Source organism: Lissotriton helveticus, chromosome 6 (genome assembly GCF_964261635.1).
Source record: "Lissotriton helveticus chromosome 6, aLisHel1.1, whole genome shotgun sequence".
Classification (NCBI taxonomy): domain Eukaryota; kingdom Metazoa; phylum Chordata; class Amphibia; order Caudata; family Salamandridae; genus Lissotriton; species Lissotriton helveticus.
Genome location: NC_136067.1, coordinates 384,637,414 through 384,658,314, shown reverse-complemented (window position 1 = coordinate 384,658,314; position 20,901 = coordinate 384,637,414). Strand labels below are relative to the sequence as shown.

Sequence of the window (20,901 nt, the reverse complement as noted above, 5' to 3'; positions counted from 1 at the left end):
GAAAAGAGACAATTTAAGTAATTAAAGAAACAGAAATTCTGTTAAAGCAAAACAAAGCTCATTATGATCAAAACATGAAATAAACCAGAGCGGGCTTATCTGCTGCTGGAGCAGCGATAAAAGAGAGAGTATAGGAAGCTGTCATACCTCCAATCGATACTGATTGGTTGCAGTTTGATTTCCCTCTGCTCTTGGGAAATGTAGTTTTCTTTAGTTCTGCAAGCTGCTGGAGTGAAATAAAAGAAGAAAGGTATGCATAATCATCGCCTCTGGTGTTGACATCGAATGGCTGTTATGGTCAGCAGAAGTGTGCCCCCAACTATACCATGATCCCAACTTGGCAAGGTACTGACTTTATTAGAGGATGTACCATAGCTACAGGGAAACCCACACCGATTATGGCAGTGCAACACCACAGGTTGCAGAGTGGCCTACGGACCATGACAATATAGGAGCTAAACCCTCACCAAACCTGCAGCTTGGAATTCTCAGTGCACTAATATGAACCACCTGGGAGTCAAGTGGCAGATGCTTCAGACTCATCGAAAACACGGTCCCAAAGAGCAGAAGAGACTGTAAGGGACAATTTAATTCTAGTGGGCGAGTCCTCTGACACTAGCTCAGGAACTCCTTGAATAAAGCCATAATCCACCAGTGGTGCCAAGACCAATGTGAAGACTCAGAAGGCTGAGGCAGATCCTAATATCTGAAGTGATAAACCAACTCAGAGACCCAGAACATTCAAGAGGCATGGAACAAGAATGCCACATTGGATCCGCCAGAAGCCGTAATGAACACTGAAGGGGAAAAAAGAAACAGGAAACCCATATTGGAAAGCTGGGAAAAGGTCTGATGTAAGTGATGACCAAAAAAAGACATAACGACACTAAAACCTGAAGTTGTGACATATAAGATGTACGTTTTGCCCACACGTCTTTACATATTCCAGACCTTACCACTCGGAATACCCAAACACTACATTGCAGATATACAGGTGATCTGCAGTCCATTTATATGGGCAAGCAAAAGGGAGAATCTGGCTAGAAAACAATGTACTCTGCGCTTGCGACTGGGGAGATTAAGTATCCCAGACCTTGCCAACTATTATGCAGTGGCCCACTTATGGTACCTCATACACTGGACATGGCAGGCGACGAGCAAGAGGTGGTGCATGATAGACAACACAATGGCTTGAACCCCTGTGAAAGATTCCTTGGCAACTACAAACACACCGGACCAACACACTCCATCTTTCTCCGATCACAAGTGCCACGCTAGAAATATGTGATAGTATAGCAATGAGGAGGCAGCTTCACTTCCTTCCCATTGCCCTTCATCCTCCTATTGGGGAGGGGGTGGTAATCCTGAGTTTCCACATGGAAAGACAGAAACCACTACCAGAAGTGGTTAGAAGAAGGGTACCAGATGTTTAGGGACCAAGCACCTTTCAAACCTCTGAAGAGTTACGAAGGAAATTTGCACTCCTGGAGGAGCACTTCTACCACCTACAGCTTTGACACTGGCTTCTGACCCCAGGAGTGAAACACGATTATATTAGACCCCCGCCCACCCTTTGAAAAATATCTTTTGTACTGCACGGGGGAGACACCATGCTACCTTTTTAGCCATCCTGGGAGAAGGAACGGAGTATAGCTCTTGTTCAGGAACAATGGAAAGAAATTATGGAGTGAGCTAACAACATTGCCTCCCATGCAGGGGGGCAGGGAATCACTCCTGAAAACTCTCTATCAATGGCACTACACCCCAGTGCACTTGGGGAAGATAGAAAGCGGGAGGGACCTGAAGTGCTGGAGTTGGTGCAGGGAAGAGAGATTGTTGACCCATGTGGGGTGGTTGTGTCCCACACAGATGAACTTCTGTCTACTGGTCTTGACTCAAGTTGAAGTCATCCCTGGATTGATTCTCACCAAACGCCCAGATGTGATATTGGAAGTAGAGGTCACCGAGTAAAATGCAGCTGATGGTGACTGAGCGAAGAAGTCTGTGACGAGACTGCGGAAGGTGGCACGTGGTCCAGTTGCTCGGTCGTGCCTTTGATGGAGGTGTGGCTGCCGGTCTTAAATCGGAAGGGCATGTGTTCCATGAAGGTTGTGTCCTCGTCGATGTAGGTGGTGTAGGTCCTTGTGGATGACAGCGAGTCCTTCTCCTGGTTTTCTTGTTTGGTCTGTCCTGGCGGGAGACCTTGTAGCCCAGTGGAATGGTTGTGGCAATGGTGGGTGCCAATGTGGGGTTTAGCCAGGTCTCTGTCAGGAAGAAGGAGTGCGTCTGAATGGTGTCCCAGATCTCAGTAGCATGTTTGCTGAGAGATCTTGTGTTGATAAGCATGCATGCCAGATGGAGCTTGCCTTTGCTGCCATTAAGTAGGTTCTGGATGGGAGCGCTAGTCAGAAGGTGGGGCTAGAGAAGGGCGGGGTGCAGGAGGGGCATTGTGACTGAGATCCGGCTAGGAGCGGGGAGGAGGGAAAGTACTGTTGTTTGTGGACCATTTTTCTAGATGTAGTTTGGCTTCCATGTGTCCATTAATTTCCTGTCTCAGGCTTTGGACTACTTCTCCCTTCCCCTACTGTAGAGCAGACTGGGCCACAGATTATCATGTCCTGCAGATTTTTCCCTTGGTGCGGAATTTCCCTGTTGGTGGCTACTTGTGGATATGCACACTGCTCTCATCCATTTGCAGTCTAGTTTATCCTTGCTAGTGCACTTAAATAACCCCTTTGCAAGATCTCTGCTACAACCTTTCCAATTTCTTCCTCAATAAAATCCTCAGCATCTATAGCAACTTTGACCCCCAATGCAGGACACAAGAACGCATCAACCTGCTGCCCACCACCACCAAATTGGACCACCAGATCACAAACTGGAGACACTGCGGAAATCATGAGAACAATCCACTCCGGGCCCCCCACCGATCTCTTCTCCCACCATATCTTCAACCTAGGAGGAACTCTGATCAGCTCCCACCTCACCGCTATCAATACCTCCATCCAAAGTAGAACCTTCCCGGACAATTGGTAAAAAAATCATGGCAGATCCAACGGAGTTCAGCAACTACATACCTATCTCACTCCCGACCTTCCTATCCAAAGTAGTTGAAGAAAGCTATCAACAAACAACTCTCCAACCATCTCAATTAGCACTAGCTACTACACATCTTGCACTGTGGATTCTGCAATAACCACAGCACGGAAACCTCTCATTACAGCCACTGACAACGTCTGTATCATCACGGACAAAGGAGAAAAAGCCACACTCATGCTAAGTAACTACTCTGCAGGATTTGATACCGTCTCCCACAGCACCCTCATCACAAGACCACAACTCTGTAATACATGGTTCTCTTCCAGGGGATACTCATCAATAGTCATTAGCACTGAATAGTCACGCCCACGTGCGTGACACCGGAGCAATAGCCAATAATATGCATATATCTACATATGTATATATATGTATATATAAATACATATAAATACACATAAATACCCATATATATAGATAATATGCATATACATATGCAGCCTGAAATACACCATACTAGGCTCCAAAACTGCCAATATTGCATGTAAAACTTTTTACATTTGCCAAATAAAGACATATAAATTACATTATATGATAATGTACAGAAGAAACACTGCCCTGGGTTTCTTTGAAACACACAACCTTTATTTTCAAAGGTAAAAACAGGCAGGATCATATAGGCAGATTTAGCCTAGATAGGCTGCATAGTAACAACTGAAAAATTGGCGCCGTGCCTTTAAGACCTCCATGAGCCTCCAGGCTCCCATCATGCACCACAGGTGACAGTTAGGTCAGTTCTTTTTTCCGGCTCCTTCTGTGAGGATCCTGGAGCATTGAGCTCGCCAGTTTGTGATATTTTATCACTTTCTTCTGGTATATTTCTAATTTTTTCGTCTTCACTCAACGTCTTTAGTCATTATTTGACTAATTCAATTTTTTTCCTGGTTTTTGCCTATTTTTCCAGTCATAATGCCGGCCTTATTTGTTAAGTGTCCGGCCTGTGGTAGAAAAATGGCCAAGACAGACCCTCATTCGGTCTGCATTGCTTGTTTACCATCTTCACACAAGCCAGAACTTTGCTACCACTGCAGCAAGTTGTCTAACAGAACCCTCAGGGAGAGGGAGAAGAGCAGACTGCAGTTCCTGTATGACAGAGGAGAAACAGAGAGTGGAAGAGAAGATTTTCACTCCAGGAAGACTTCTTCCCATCACAAAGAGCGCAAGGACAAAGGGGTGAAGAGAAAACATCGGTCTCCTTCTCCTTCGAGGGACAGATCTTCTTCCAAGGTACCTCTGTGCTCAAAATCGTCATCCAAATCGCCGTCGAGGCGTCCGTCGATGTCGAAGCATCCCTCACCGTCAAAGAAGATTTCACCGTCGAAGCAAGGTGAGAAAAGCCAGAGGATTAGGTCTCCTGTGCATAGGCGGTCCAGGTCTAGCTCGCCTACGACGGCAAGAGGTCGGGACTCGACGTCGTCTCATCGACGTCGACGGTCGCCGCCGAGAGGCTCGGAACACATGTCAAGACCACCGTCGAGAGGTGCCAGGACGTCGAACCGCCCAGCAGAAGTTTCGACGTCGAAGAGCCCCAGCCATTCGGCATCGAGGCACATGATGCCGCGAAGACCATCGCCGTCGAAGCACACGACGTCGACGCCTAAGAGACCATCGCTGCCGAGGAGATCGCCGCCGAGGAGATCGCCGCCGAGGAGATCGCCGCCGAGGAGGTCGCCGCCGAGGAGGTCGCCGCCGAGGAGGTCGCCGCCGAGGAGGTCGCCGTCGAGGAGGTCGTCGCCACCTCCTCGAGAAGGTCGCCGGCGAGGAGTTCGCCGTCGGCTTCTCCTGCAGCGAAGAGGCCTAGAACGGTGTCTAAAGACCGGTCTAACATTCCTACTGTGTCTTCTGGGAGTTCCTCTTCCTCCCCTGGACTTCAGATTGTGCAGGTCTCTCCAGAGCCCTCGAGAGCACCGTCTCCACTTCAGCCAACGACTAATATCTCGCCAAGATGGCTGGGAGATATTAAAGAGTGGAAGATAAGGAGAATTAATATTCCAAGGTCTTCTTCCAGGTCAAGGTCTCCTATTACTGACCATCCAACAGCTGCATCAAGATCAAGATCGCCTCCAAGGCAGTTGGTGCACTCTCCAAGGAGACGTGAGCGTACTCCTCCGAGAAAATCTCCATCAGTGAGGAGGCGGTCCTCACCCTCTCCCAGAACATCGCGTCACCACTCTTCGAGGAGGTGCAGTCATAGATCCTCGACAAGGTCTACGAATTTGAAGAGGGACTATTCTCCAACACTGTCATCAACTCCTCCGAGTAGGATATCACCAATTGATGACGTGATTACCTTTAATGAGGTTCTCTGTCGTGGAGCAGCTAAACTTAATACCGAAATGCCGGTCTCTACCACCAAGACGACGGTAATATTCGAAACCCTACATCAAAAGTTATCTTCAAGGCCTTTACTTCCTTTGGTACCAGGTCTGCTAGAGCCTGCGCAGCACAAGTTCCTAACTCCAGCAGTGTTGGGAGCGGTCCCATCTCGGATCTCTAAGAAATATAAAGCTCTGGACAATGATCCGTTTTTTCTGAGGTCTGAACCACCACCTGATTCTGTGATTGTCTCAGCAACACGTAAAAATCAAACAGGAGCAGCGTCATCTTCTGTGCCGCCGGATAAAGACAGTAAGGCTATGGACTCGGTAGGGAAGAGAATGTGTACCACCTCTGCTTCCTATATGAAGGTCGCCAGTGCCTCGGCCCTTCTGGGTCGTTATGACCGCGCACTATGGGACTCCATTTCTCGTTTCGCAGAAAAGCTTCCTAAGGAAGATAAACACGATTTTTTTTAGATCTTGCACGAAGGTGGGCTAGTGGCTAACCAAGTGATTAGTGCAGCCGCTGATGCTTCTGATCTATCTACGCATGGTTACGCACATGGACTCTGCGCCAGACATACAGCTTGGTTGAGGCTCACGGGTCTTAAGCCTGAAGCACAACACCGGATACTTAATCTACCTTTTAACGGAACATCGCTCTTCGGATCTCATGCTGACGATGAGATGTCACGAATGAAAACAGAACTCGATACAGTGAAGGCTGTTGGTCTTGAAAAAAGAAAGGATTTTAAGAAGAAATACCGTCCTTATGAACGGAGACAGAACCAGCAGAGAGTTCAAACCTCTCAATGGTCGTCACAACAAAATCAGGGAAGATCTCAGTTCTCCCAGCGTCGCCCTGGTAGAGGAAGAGGTGGCATTTCCAGCCAGTCTGCACCTGTTAACAAGCAACAGCAACAAAAACAGTGAGCTTTTGCTTCCCCTGGGCCCGTTACCCACTCCGGTGGGGAGGGGGAAGTGTTAGTTTTTGCCTGGAAGAGTGGACAAACATCACACTAGAAAAATGGGTTCTGAATATTGTAAGGAATGGATATGCCATCAGATTCAAGTCCCCCCCCCCCCCCCCACCTTCCATTCTTCCTCAAAAGACTGTCCCCCATCGTATACATCTTTTGAGACAAGAGGTGTCTGCTTTACTCCTAAAGAATGCCATCGAGGAGGTCTCAAGAAACCAGCATCGACAAGGCATTTACTCCCGATATTTTCTGGTTTTAAAGAAAGGTCCAAACAAGGAGTTCAGGCCCATACTAGATCTCAGACGTTTCAACAAGTTCATTCGACGAGAAAAATTCAGAATGTTGGCGTTACATCAAATAATTTCACTTCTGCATCAAGGGGATTGGATGTGCTCCATAGATCTTCAAGATGCTTATTTTCACATTCCCATCGCCCCAAAGCATCGGAAGTTTCTGAGGTTCTGAATTCAAACAAGCCACTTCCAATTCACAGTTTTGCCCTTCGGGCTGAAGTCAGCTCCTCGCACCTTCTCAAAGTGCATGGCAGTAGTAGCGGCTTTCCTGAGGAAGAGACACATTTTCGTCTACCCTTATCTAGACGACTGTCTTCTAAAGAGTGCGTCTCCGATTCTGCTACAGCAACATCTCACGTTCTGCATACACCAGCTGAGGAGACTTGGCCTGCAAGTAAACTTCAAAAAGTCTATCCTCAATCCAACACAGAGGATACACTACCTGGGTGCACTTCTGGATTCAGAGGACGCAAAAGCGTATCCTTCGGAGGAGAGACTATCCTCCATTCTCCTCAAGTGTCAGACTCTACTGACGACTCCTCGACCTACGGCCAGGCAGATCTCTTCTCTTCTAGGGTCTATGGCCTCCTGTATTTTCTTCGTTCCAAACGCCAGGCTGCACATGAGACCTCTGCAGCAGTCTCTGGAGGACCAGTGGTCCCAGTTTTCCAATCGTTGGGAGGACGAACTGTCACTACCCCTGTCAGTACAGATCTCCATCCGATGGGGGATGCAGCGGAGTCATCCGGTAGTGTGAGTTCCTTTCCAGGAGGACATGCCGAGACAATCGCTGGTGACGGATGCGTCCCTTCAGGGATGGGGCGCTCATCTAGGGTCTCTTCAAATTCAAGGAGTGTGGTCAGAAAAAGAGCGACTGTATCACATAAACATGTTGGAACTCAGAGCTGTCCACCTCGCTCTCAAAGCTTTCTTTACCGCAATCAAAACGTCCTCCCTGCTTGTTCAAACGGACAACACAACAACGATGTACTATCTGAACAAGCAGGGCGGAACGAGATCCAGACCTTTGTCGCTGGAAGCGCGAGCAATCTGGAAGTGGCTTGTGGCTCGAGGCATGAGAATATCGGAGGTTCATCTGCCGGGTGTCCTCAACGTCCAAGCAGACGACCTAAGCTTGGTCTTAAAAGAAGAAGTGGTACGAGACATCTTCCAGGCCTGGGGGACACCAGAAGTCGACCTCTATGCAGACGCCGAAAACGCAAAATGCCACGTCTTCGCATCCAGGTACCCACAACAAGGGTCTAAGGGGAATGCTCTGTGGATAGACTGGTCAGAGACATTACTCTACGCTTTTCCACCGATTCCACTCATTCCCTTGGTGATCAAGAAGCTGTACAAGTCCAAGACAGACATGATCCTGGTGGCTCCAGATTAGCCTCGCCAATCGTGGTATCCGGATCTCCTGCACCTGTCCAAAGTACCGCACAGGAGGCTGCCTTGCCATCCGGATCTGCTGACCAGAGAGAACGGCAGGGTGTTCCATCCCAACCTACCGTCCCTGAAGCTAGCAGTGTGGCTCCTGAGTTCGTCCAATACAGGCATTTAGGCCTCTCGCAGGACTGTATGCACATTTTAAGAGAGGCGAGGAGAGCTTCTACAAGAAAGTCGTACGCTTTCAAGTGGAAGCTTTTTTTCATGTGGTGCACTGCTGAAGGTCATGACCCTATTCGAGGTCAAGAATGACCATACTGTTACCATACTTACTTTCTTTGGCTAAAGCAGGTTTGCAGTATTCTTCCATAAAGGTCCATCTGGCAGCAATAACAGCATATCGAAAGTCCCCCACTCAGGTTTCTTTCTTTCAAATGCCAGTGGTTAAGGTTTATCCTCCTGTGAGGGCCCCCTCCCCTCCCTGGGAGCTTAACGTGGTTTTGTCCAATTTGATGGGTCCTCCATTCGAACCTATTCATAAGGCGTCCCTTCAACATCTGTCGTGGAAGGCTGCCTTCCTAGTGGCTATCACTTCTGCGCGCAGGGTGAGCGAGATACAGGCCTTTTGTTCTACAGAACCTTATCTCATTTTCCATGCAAATAGAGTGGTGCTTCGGGCCCATCTGAGATTCCTTCCTAAGGTAGTCTCGGATTTTCACATTAACCAGTCAGTCACACTGCCTACGTTCTTTGCTAACCTGAACACTCCAGCTGGGAAGGCTCTACACTCGTTGGATTTAAAAAGAGTTCTGAAATTTTCTCTTGATAAAACCAAGAGTGTTCGGAAGTCTGATCATTTGTTTGTGAATTACGGTCCTCTGAATACAGGCTTGCCTGCATCTAAGAGGTCCATTTCTAGATGGATTGTGTCATGTATTATGTTATCTTATCAGTTGGCACAGAAGCAGCTCCCGGGCAAACCGAGAGCGCATTCCACTAGAGGAAAAGCTGCTACGATAGCAATGCTTAAAAATGTTCCAATTCATGAAATTTGTAAGGCAGCTACATGGCGCTTGATTCATACCTTTGCACGCCATTACTGCCTTGATTCTGATACTCAGGCGAATGCTCAGGTTGGTCAAGCATCCCTGAGGAATTTGTTTGGGTAATATTTATTAGTATACATCGGTCTCCTTCTCCTTCGAGGGACAGATCTTCTTCCAAGGTACCTCTGTGCTCAAAATCGTCATCCAAATCGCCGTCGAGGCGTCCGTCGATGTCGAAGCATCCCTCACCGTCAAAGAAGATTTCACCGTCGAAGCAAGGTGAGAAAAGCCAGAGGATGAGGTCTCCTGTGCATAGGCGGTCCAGGTCTAGCTCGCCTACGACGGCAAGAGGTCGGGACTCGACGTCGTCTCATCGACGTCGACGGTCGCCGCCGAGAGGCTCGGAACACATGTCAAGACCACCGTCGAGAGGTGCCAGGACGTCGAACCGCCCAGCAGAAGTTTCGACGTCGAAGAGCCCCAGCCATTCGGCATCGAGGCACATGATGCCGCGAAGACCATCGCCGTCGAAGCACACGACGTCGACGCCTAAGAGACCATCGCTGCCGAGGAGATCGCCGCCGAGGAGATCGCCGCCGAGGAGGTCGCCGCCGAGGAGGTCGCCGCCGAGGAGGTCGCCGCCGAGGAGGTCGCCGTCGAGGAGGTCGTCGCCACCTCCTCGAGAAGGTCGCCGGCGAGGAGTTCGCCGTCGGCTTCTCCTGCAGCGAAGAGGCCTAGAACGGTGTCTAAAGACCGGTCTAACATTCCTACTGTGTCTTCTGGGAGTTCCTCTTCCTCCCCTGGACTTCAGATTGTGCAGGTCTCTCCAGAGCCCTCGAGAGCACCGTCTCCACTTCAGCCAACGACTAATATCTCGCCAAGATGGCTGGGAGATATTAAAGAGTGGAAGATAAGGAGAATTAATCTTCCAAGGTCTTCTTCCAGGTCAAGGTCTCCTATTACTGACCATCCAACAGCTGCGTCAAGATCAAGATCGCCTCCAAGGCAGTTGGTGCACTCTCCAAGGAGACGTGAGCGTACTCCTCCGAGAAAATCTCCATCAGTGAGGAGGCGGTCCTCACCCTCTCCCAGAACATCGCGTCACCACTCTTCGAGGAGGTGCAGTCATAGATCCTCGACAAGGTCTACGAATTTGAAGAGGGACTATTCTCCAACACTGTCATCAACTCCTCCGAGTAGGATATCACCAATTGATGACGTGATTACCTTTAATGAGGTTCTCTGTCGTGGAGCAGCTAAACTTAATACCGAAATGCCGGTCTCTACCACCAAGACGACGGTAATATTCGAAACCCTACATCAAAAGTTATCTTCAAGGCCTTTACTTCCTTTGGTACCAGGTCTGCTAGAGCCTGCGCAGCACAAGTTCCTAACTCCAGCAGCGTTGGGAGCGGTCCCATCTCGGATCTCTAAGAAATATAAAGCTCTGGACAATGATCCGTTTTTCTGAGGTCTGAACCACCACCTGATTCTGTGATTGTCTCAGCGACACGTAAAAATCAAACAGGAGCAGCGTCATCTTCTGTGCCGCCGGATAAAGACAGTAAGGCTATGGACTCGGTAGGGAAGAGAATGTGTACCACCTCTGCTTCCTATATGAAGGTCGCCAGTGCCTCGGCCCTTCTGGGTCGTTATGACCGCGCACTATGGGACTCCATTTCTCGTTTCGCAGAAAAGCTTCCTAAGGAAGATAAACACGATTTTTTTTAGATCTTGCACGAAGGTGGGCTAGTGGCTAACCAAGTGATTAGTGCAGCCGCTGATGCTTCTGATCTATCTACGCATGGTTACGCACATGGACTCTGCGCCAGACATACAGCTTGGTTGAGGCTCACGGGTCTTAAGCCTGAAGCACAACACCGGATACTTAATCTACCTTTTAACGGAACATCGCTCTTCGGATCTCATGCTGACGATGAGATGTCACGAATGAAAACAGAACTCGATACAGTGAAGGCTGTTGGTCTTGAAAAAAGAAAGGATTTTAAGAAGAAATACCGTCCTTATGAACGGAGACAGAACCAGCAGAGGGTTCAAACCTCTCAATGGTCGTCACAACAAAATCAGGGAAGATCTCAGTTCTCCCAGCGTCGCCCTGGTAGAGGAAGAGGTGGCATTTCCAGCCAGTCTGCACCTGTTAACAAGCAACAGCAACAAAAACAGTGAGCTTTTGCTTCCCCTGGGCCCGTTACCCACTCCGGTGGGGGGGGGGGGGGGGGAAGTGTTAGTTTTTGCCTGGAAGAGTGGACAAACATCACACTAGACAAATGGGTTCTGAATATTGTAAGGAATGGATATGCCATCAGATTCAAGTCCCCCCCCCCCCCCACCTTCCATTCTTCCTCAAAAGACTGTCCCCCATCGTATACATCTTTTGAGACAAGAGGTGTCTGCTTTACTCCTAAAGAATGCCATCGAGGAGGTCTCAAGAAACCAGCATCGACAAGGCATTTACTCCCGATATTTTCTGGTTTTAAAGAAAGGTCCAATCAAGGAGTTCAGGCCCACACTAGATCTCAGACGTTTCAACAAGTTCATTCGACGAGAAAAATTCAGAATGTTGGCGTTACATCAAATAATTTCACTTCTGCATCAAGGGGATTGGATGTGCTCCATAGATCTTCAAGATGCTTATTTTCACATTCCCATCGCCCCAAAGCATCGGAAGTTTCTGAGGTTCTGAATTCAAACAAGCCACTTCCAATTCACAGTTTTGCCCTTCGGGCTGAAGTCAGCTCCTCGCACCTTCTCAAAGTGCATGGCAGTAGTAGCGGCTTTCCTGAGGAAGAGACACATTTTCGTCTACCCTTATCTAGACGACTGTCTTCTAAAGAGTGCGTCTCCGATTCTGCTACAGCAACATCTCACGTTCTGCATACACCAGCTGAGGAGACTTGGCCTGCAAGTAAACTTCAAAAAGTCTATCCTCAATCCAACACAGAGGATACACTACCTGGGTGCACTTCTGGATTCAGAGGACGCAAAAGCGTATCCTTCGGAGGAGAGACTATCCTCCATTCTCCTCAAGTGTCAGACTCTACTGAGGACTCCTCGACCTACGGCCAACCAGATCTCTTCTCTTCTAGGGTCTATGGCCTCCTGTATTTTCTTCGTTCCAAACGCCAGGCTGCACATGAGACCTCTGCAGCAGTCTCTGGAGGACCAGTGGTCCCAGTTTTCCAATCGTTGGGAGGACGAACTGTCACTACCCCTGTCAGTACAGATCTCCATCCGATGGGGGATGCAGCGGAGTCATCCGGTAGTGGGAGTTCCTTTCCAGGAGGACATGCCGAGACAATCGCTGGTGACGGATGCGTCCCTTCAGGGATGGGGCGCTCATCTAGGGTCTCTTCAAATTCAAGGAGTGTGGTCAGAAAAAGAGCGACTGTATCACATAAACATGTTGGAACTCAGAGCTGTCCACCTCGCTCTCAAAGCTTTCTTTACCGCAATCAAAACGTCCTCCCTGCTTGTTCAAACGGACAACACAACAACGATGTACTATCTGAACAAGCAGGGCGGAACGAGATCCAGACCTTTGTCGCTGGAAGCGCGAGCAATCTGGAAGTGGCTTGTGGCTCGAGGCATGAGAATATCGGAGGTTCATCTGCCGGGTGTCCTCAACGTCCAAGCAGACGACCTAAGCTTGGTCTTAAAAGAAGAAGTGGTACGAGACATCTTCCAGGCCTGGGGGACACCAGAAGTCGACCTCTATGCAGACGCCGAAAACGCAAAATGCCACGTCTTCGCATCCAGGTACCCACAACAAGGGTCTAAGGGGAATGCTCTGTGGATAGACTGGTCAGAGACATTACTCTACGCTTTTCCACCGATTCCACTCATTCCCTTGGTGATCAAGAAGCTGTACAAGTCCAAGACAGACATGATCCTGGTGGCTCCAGATTAGCCTCGCCAATCGTGGTATCCGGATCTCCTGCACCTGTCCAAAGTACCGCACAGGAGGCTGCCTTGCCATCCGGATCTGCTGACCAGAGAGAACGGCAGGGTGTTCCATCCCAACCTACCGTCCCTGAAGCTAGCAGTGTGGCTCCTGAGTTCGTCCAATACAGGCATTTAGGCCTCTCGCAGGACTGTATGCACATTTTAAGAGAGGCGAGGAAAGCTTCTACAAGAAAGTCGTACGCTTTCAAGTGGAAGCTTTTTTTCATGTGGTGCACTGCTGAAGGTCATGACCCTATTCGAGGTCAAGAATGACCATACTGTTACCATACTTACTTTCTTTGGCTAAAGCAGGTTTGCAGTATTCTTCCATAAAGGTCCATCTGGCAGCAATAACAGCATATCGAAAGTCCCCCACTCAGGTTTCTTTCTTTCAAATGCCAGTGGTGAAAGTTTATCCTCCTGTGAGGGCCCCCTCCCCTCCCTGGGAGCTTAACGTGGTTTTGTCCAATTTGATGGGTCCTCCATTCGAACCTATTCATAAAGCGTCCCTTCAACATCTGTCGTGGAAGGCTGCCTTCCTAGTGGCTATCACTTCTGCGCGCAGGGTGAGCGAGATACAGGCCTTTTGTTCTACAGAACCTTATCTCATTTTCCATGCAAATAGAGTGGTGCTTCGGGCCCATCTGAGATTCCTTCCTAAGGTAGTCTCGGATTTTCACATTAACCAGTCAGTCACACTGCCTACGTTCTTTGCTAACCTGAACACTCCAGCTGGGAAGGCTCTACACTCGTTGGATTTAAAAAGAGTTCTGAAATTTTCTCTTGATAAAACCAAGAGTGTTCGGAAGTCTGATCATTTGTTTGTGAATTACGGTCCTCTGAATACAGGCTTGCCTGCATCTAAGAGGTCCATTTCTAGATGGATTGTGTCATGTATTATGTTATCTTATCAGTTTCCACAGAAGCAGCTCCCGGGCAAACCGAGAGCGCATTCCACTAGAGGAAAAGCTGCTACGATAGCAATGCTTAAAAATGTTCCAATTCATGAAATTTGTAAGGCAGCTACATGGCGCTTGATTCATACCTTTGCACGCCATTACTGCCTTGATTCTGATACTCAGGCGAATGCTCAGGTTGGTCAAGCATCCCTGAGGAATTTGTTTGGGTAATATTTATTAGTATACTGTTTAGAGAGATTGGTATTCGTCTGCAGGGTATGGGATGGGCTTGCTATTCTATTCAGTACTTATGACTATTGATGAGTATCCCCTGGAAGAGAAGGATAAGTTACTTACCTGTAATCCTAGTTCTCTTCCAGGGGTATACTCATCAAAGTCATAAGCAACCCACCCTCCTCCCCGGACGAATACCAGGACTGTCTATTTCACATGTTAGTATCAATGAGGACTAGCTAAATTTAAGGGGAGGGGGGATAAAGGGTGACTCAGGTACGTCAGACAATAAAAGGAAAAAAGCAATGTTTTCCTTTGAAAGCCCTCACCCACCGACCTAGTCGGTGGCATGCTTCATCATCGGGCCCACCACAGTGGCACCGAATGTGCCCCGGGTGTGCTGCAACGCCAGGTGACTGCGGAGCTGGTATATTGCTGCGTGTGCAGTGAAGGAGAGAGAAGTGAAAGTTTAAAAAGCTATACAAGCGGTCCCAGCACCCGAGGGTTAACAAGTATTTAATAAACTGGGCCTCCGTTAGCTGTTTTAAAAAGGCGAAAGGACAAAGTGGAGTGAATAATGATCTCCCATGTCCAGTGTGGTCTACATGTTTCTGCCAGTGCCTTTTCTATTATAAGCTGGCTTTCCTCAGGACCGATAGAGTAAAGTGAAAAAGTGCAGTTAAATAATAAACTAATAAACTATATTAAGTGTTTGTGTTATTTCATTGGCTATGTGTCGCGCTCGCTAAGGCGCTGTAGCTGTTAGAGGGGGATTCCCTCAGGCTTTTTCTGTTATTTCTTTGTAAAAAGCCTCATGGGTCGCCTGGCAGAGAAAGAGACCGAGTAGTTCGGTCTGGTTCCTCCTTGGACCTATTCGTCCTTCTGCGGCGCCCGGTCCACAAAGAAATAACAGAAAAAGCCTGAGGGAATCCCCCTCTAACAGCTACAGCGCCTTAGCGAGCGCGACACATAGCCAATGAAATAACACAAACACTTAATATAGTTTATTAGTTTATTATTTAACTGCACTTTTTCACTTTACTCTATTGGTCCTGAGGAAAGCCAGCTTATAATAGAAAAGGCACTGGCAGAAACATGTAGACCACACTGGACATGGGAGATCATTATTCACTCCACTTTGTCCTTTCGCCTTTTTAAAACAGCTAACGGAGGCCCAGTTTATTAAATACTTGTTAACCCTCGGGTGCTGGGACCGCTTGTATAGCTTTTTAAACTTTCACTTCTCACTCCTTCACTGCACACGCAGCAATATACCAGCTCCGCAGTCACCTGGCGTTGCAGCACACCCGGGGCACATTCGGTGCCACTGTGGTGGGCCCGATGATGAAGCATGCCACCGACTAGGTCGGTGGGTGAGGGCTTTCAAAGGAAAACATTGCTTTTTTCCTTTTATTGTCTGACGTACCTGAGTCACCCTTTATCCCCCCTCCCCTTAAATTTAGCTAGTCCTCATTGATACTTACATATAAACACAGGGGATACGGGCTAGCGTATCTAGTCCTCTCTCTCTCTTTGATCTGTATTATATTTCACATGTTACCCATGCTGTTATCACACTGTTATACGCCGTCCAAAAGAACTGACCTAACTGTCACCTGTGGTGCATGATGGGAGCCTGGAGGCTCATGGAGGTCTTAAAGGCACAGCGCCAATTTTTCAGTTGTTACTATGCAGCCTATCTAGGCTAAATCTGCCTCTATGATCCTGCCTGTTTTTACCTTTGAAAATAAAGGTTGTGTGTTTCAAAGAAACCCTGGGCAGTGTTTCTTCTGTACATTATCATATAATGTAATTTATATGTCTTTATTTGGCAAATGTAAAATGTTTTACATGCAATATTGGCAGTTTTTGAGCCTAGTATGGTGTATTTCAGACTGCATATGTATATGTATATATATAAATATATATATATATATTTATGTGTGTTTATATGTATTTATATATACACTGACGAAGGCGGCAACGCCGAAACGCGTTTGTAATCCTTGTTATGCTGCAGAGCTATGAATAAAATGGCTAACCACGCGAAAGTGACTATGAGTGCTCTCCTTTGAGATGAGTCCCGGGTACGGAGGGGCTGAAGTGTTTGAAAAAATATATGTAGATATATGCATATTATTGGCTATTGCTCCGGGGTCCCGCACGTGGGCGGGACTATTCAGTGCTTATGACTTTGATGAGTATACCCCTGGAAGAGAACTAGGATTACAGGTAAGTAACTTATCCTCTTGCTCTGATGTGCTGGCCTCCTTCCTCTTCGGCCAGACCCAGCAAATCAGGCTCCTGTCCTACATCTTCGAACCCAAGAACCATATAGGCGCAGTCCCTCAAGGATCATCACTAAGCCCTATCCACTTCAACGTCTACATGAGACCACTCTCCCACGTCATTACATTCCACCGAATCAACTGTGTACTCTATGTAAACGACACCCTGCTCATACTCTCCCTCACAGACAACAACACCACCACCACCAGGACAAACTTCAACACCTGCATGTCCAACGTAGCAAACTGGATGAAACAACTGCGTAAATCTCAACACAGATAAAACTGAACTCCTCATCTTTGGCAACAAGAGTTCCCCATGGGACTTCTTCGTGTGACCTGCAGACCTGAGAACCACACCCACCGACCACGCCAAACCGTTGGTATCATTGGGGACGACAGACTCACAGTGGCCAAACAAGTGAACGCTATCACCTCCTCCTGCTTCTCCATCCAACGCATGCTTTGCTAAATATTCCACTAAATCCCCACAGACACCAGATGCATGGTCACCCAGGTCCTCATCACCAGTAGATTGTACTATGGCAACGCACTCTACACCGGCATCACAAATCAACTCTTTCAAAGACTCACCCAGAATGCTGCCAGACTCATTCTCAACATCTCCCACAACGCAGACATTGCGCCCCACCTCCAGGAGCTACACTGGATAACAATCCAGAAGCGATGCCAATTCAAACTCCTCACTCGCACATACAGAGCTCTTCACCACGTCGGACCTGTCTACCTCAACCACCACTTCAACTTTCACCAATCCACGAGGCAACTGCACTCCGCCTCACTCCTCCTCGCACAAATACTCAGCAACCGCAGGAGCAACTCAGTAGGGCGCTCTTTTTCATACATTGCCACCAAATCTTGGAACGACCTTCAACACCACAGTAGGACCTTCTCATAGTCGAATAGCTAGAAACTAAAGACCTGGGTATTCAACTAGGAGCCCAATCGGTCTACTCATCTACTCCAGCGCCTGGACACCCCTCTGGTGATAAGCATGCTTTACAAATCTTCATAACATATGTTTAAGGCTTGTGAGGACATGGAGAGGTCCTGTCTGAATTGAAGCCCAGGCAACATGTACTTAACTAACCAACATGTGCAAGAGTTGGCCTTGAAGGCCTGAGCCTAGGAGGTTATGCTGCAGGAAGCTGAAGTTTGAAATGGCTCGCTTGGGACCCCTTGTGACAAGCATGCAACAAAAAGTCTGACATGCACTGCTGCATCACAGAGAAATGTCCACACCACCTAGCAATCCTACCCTTAACTTCAAGTAGATTCTGGTGCAATCAGGGTCCAAACAAGGGAAGGAGACAAAGCGAAGCATGGTACCCCCTATAGCCAACATATTCTTATACCACTATATAGAGGACACTAGCTACAGCAGAATCTAAATCTGGGTAGTAACTGCACATCCCCGATTTCTAACAATGCAAACTGCTGAATCCTTATGTGAACGCGACCATGTTTGAATTGGTTGTGCATCATGCCACGCAGCCCGTGTGACCACCCAAGCTGTAAAATCAGAGGGTCAATGTTGACCTGGGGGACTCTCAGACCTGCTGCCCAGCAGGGTAGCAAACAGTCTGAACCATGTACACCTGCGCACCTGCATATACATCTCCTCCCTGCAATCGCTGAACTCCAGTGTAGGGTTGATGGATAAAACAAGTCAAACACATAGATAGATGGAGATGCTACCATCGCCTACCTTCCAAACTCAAACTAGGTACACACACTATATGTGATGGCAGTAAGGATGCTCCCCCGAAAGGAGAATAGTAGTTATACTGGATGAAGATGCCTCACCCACATCTTATGGCATGTTTTATCATCAGTTTCCTTATCCCACCATATTAGGATGATACCAACAAGGCAAACTCAACTTATGAATGAGGGAGTTCTTATTACATGACACAGGATAAAGGTTAGACCCAGAAATACTAATTAAAAATACTTTGAGGTAAACCCAAGGATTTCCCTTTAACCCTTTCAGTGCTGCGCACGTTCAGCGGACGTCGCATGCACTACCTCGGTAGTGCTGCGCACGTCCGCTGAACGTCACGGCCCCGCCCTCGCAATAGAACATTCCGCACCAGCGCGGAACGTTCAGCGGAGGGGTTAAAAGTAGGTACCTCCAGTATAGTTAAAAATGTGGTTGGGTGATAGTTTGATATAATGACCAAATCATCCTATTAAGGCCAACGTGTTTCTACCCTCACTAGTACCACCAGAAAATGGTCAGCGGCAATCGTCAGGGCATCAAAGATCCCTGTTTCTTTTGTTGCCTGTGATGGTCACAGAGGACAGCTAGTTATAAGGAGATGAATTTGTTCATTCTGCCGGTATGCCAGTTGATGAATGTGTGACCAGAGGGGGTACCCCACTCCAGCCAGACCTTTAGGCTATTAAATCCACAGTCAGTAATTGATTGTTGTAAACTTTGAAGTTTCTTGAAATGTCCTTAATGAGACTCGTTGAAACTGTAAGGGGGTCATATAATACAAAGCTGTAATTCTAGAATTGACCTTGCTATCAATTTTAGACATGATTTTTAAAACCCTTTGCACTTCACGAGAGATATTTTTATTTTTGTTCCAGCCATTTTGCATCTTCATTAAGTCACAATTGAAAAATGTTTAGGTAGTAGTAAAATCGTTTACTGTTTTTAAAGGTCTTAGTATGTTACGTTCGTGATGCTAAAACTGTCAGTAGCCCCCATTTAAGACCTGCATCAATGGGATTGAATACATCTTGACTGCCATTCAAGATTAGACTGAGGGCTATGACGTTTTCTATAAGAGGTTGGATAAGTGTTGGCAGTCAGCTTCCTTTGTCTTAACAGTGGTTTCTCCTCTTTATGGTGCGTGGGGTCTGCCGTTCAGTACATGTACCACAGAGGACTGTTCAGTGATTTCTCTAATCCAATGTGATTTCTGCCATATTTGCAATGCTCAGTAATATTGGGAGTTGATAGGCAGTGGAGTATGCCACCTTTACTTTATAATTAATCTTAATATGCTTCACAAAGTTGAAGCACATTAATCGGTCTCTTGGTGAGCTGATGTTTAGGATTACCATAGCTGATATTTAAATTACACAGTGGAGATATTACATTTGCTTGAAGCATGGCTGATTTCACAAAGATCTAAAAATCACTCAATGAGCCATGGGCAATAGTCCAACCAAACGATACAACAACCAGTTGTATATTGACTGAAAGTAATAGCTGAATTGGGCTGCTAATACTTGGGAGGTAATATGTGGGATTTACACTTAATCACATTTAAGCAACTTGCCAAATGCAATAGCCACTCCATCTCCTGCTCCAGAGGTTATAGATGCCAGTGTTTAGGCATCCTTCAGCAGTTCTGTTTGTTTTATCCTTTTGTCCAGTATCCGCCGTAATGGCAAGCAGTGGCTGTCCCCAAACCCTCTACGTTGCTGTCTTCCAGCAAAACAGCCTATAAACCAGTCACCATCCATGGAACCTGTAAAGCTGTAGAAACTTCATGTCCGTTGTCACATACTCCCCAAGTATTCTGCCCTCTGCCCTCTGCTATCGGCAGAGCTGCAATTTCTCACATCAAGTTACTTGCAATGCATTCCTTGTATGTAATTCAATACGTGAAATTCCCATGACTCTCAGCAAAAGTCTTGCCACAATGAAACACAGACGCACTGCATATAGCCGGGTTTGAATGCAGAATACAAATTCAGTTGCAAACAATTTAAATGTATTTTACACATTTCTTTCTTTTTCTACTTAGATTAAGCAAGTACAAGATGAGGAAAGAAAGCAGCTAACCCAATTAAGAGATATTTTAAAGGCTGCTCTTCAAGTTGAACAGAAGGAGGTGAGCATATACTGTAATTGATTTCTCTCTATTGAATGCATAAATTGCTGTGGCTACTCACAGATCAAATATCAATCAACCCCTGTCCATATTTATAAGATACACCAAGAAAGCAAATTCAACTACGTTTGAGTGTGACTGATTACAGGTAACAGACTGTTCAGGAGCCACAATGGACTGTGAGAGGCTCTTTTGAACGTATGGTATGAATATTTCTGATTCTCTGTCATGAGATTGCCTCTGAGATCCATAAATAGCAGAAAATCTCTCCATGCATGCATGCATGGTTCCTGGAACATTCTTTCTAATATGGTTTTCTTTAAAAAAAAAAATTTGAAATAAATGAGAATATGCCTTTAAAAGGTAAAATTTCTTGCACTTCTTTATTTTTAAATAAACCCAAATAAGAATATTTAGTCATTTGATAGATTTACATGACAACATCACCGTCTACCTCCCAACATGCTAAGACTTTTTATTATATTTTTGTGGCAGTGTCCTTAATGCTTCATAACCT

At 47.0% G+C, this 20,901-nt stretch overlaps 1 protein-coding gene across 4 annotated transcripts in view; it reads left to right on the top strand.

Annotated features, from left to right (window-relative positions):
- Positions 1 to 20,901, top strand: part of ASAP2 (ArfGAP with SH3 domain, ankyrin repeat and PH domain 2) — a 1,060,322-nt gene that overhangs the window by 401,977 nt on the left and 637,444 nt on the right. For all 4 annotated transcript variants that reach the window (XM_078647831.1, XM_078647829.1, XM_078647830.1 and 1 more), the window contains exon 9: positions 20,298 to 20,384. In XM_078647831.1, coding sequence (XP_078503957.1) covers positions 20,298 to 20,384 — 87 coding nt within the window. The remainder of the gene's footprint in view (positions 1 to 20,297; positions 20,385 to 20,901) is intronic.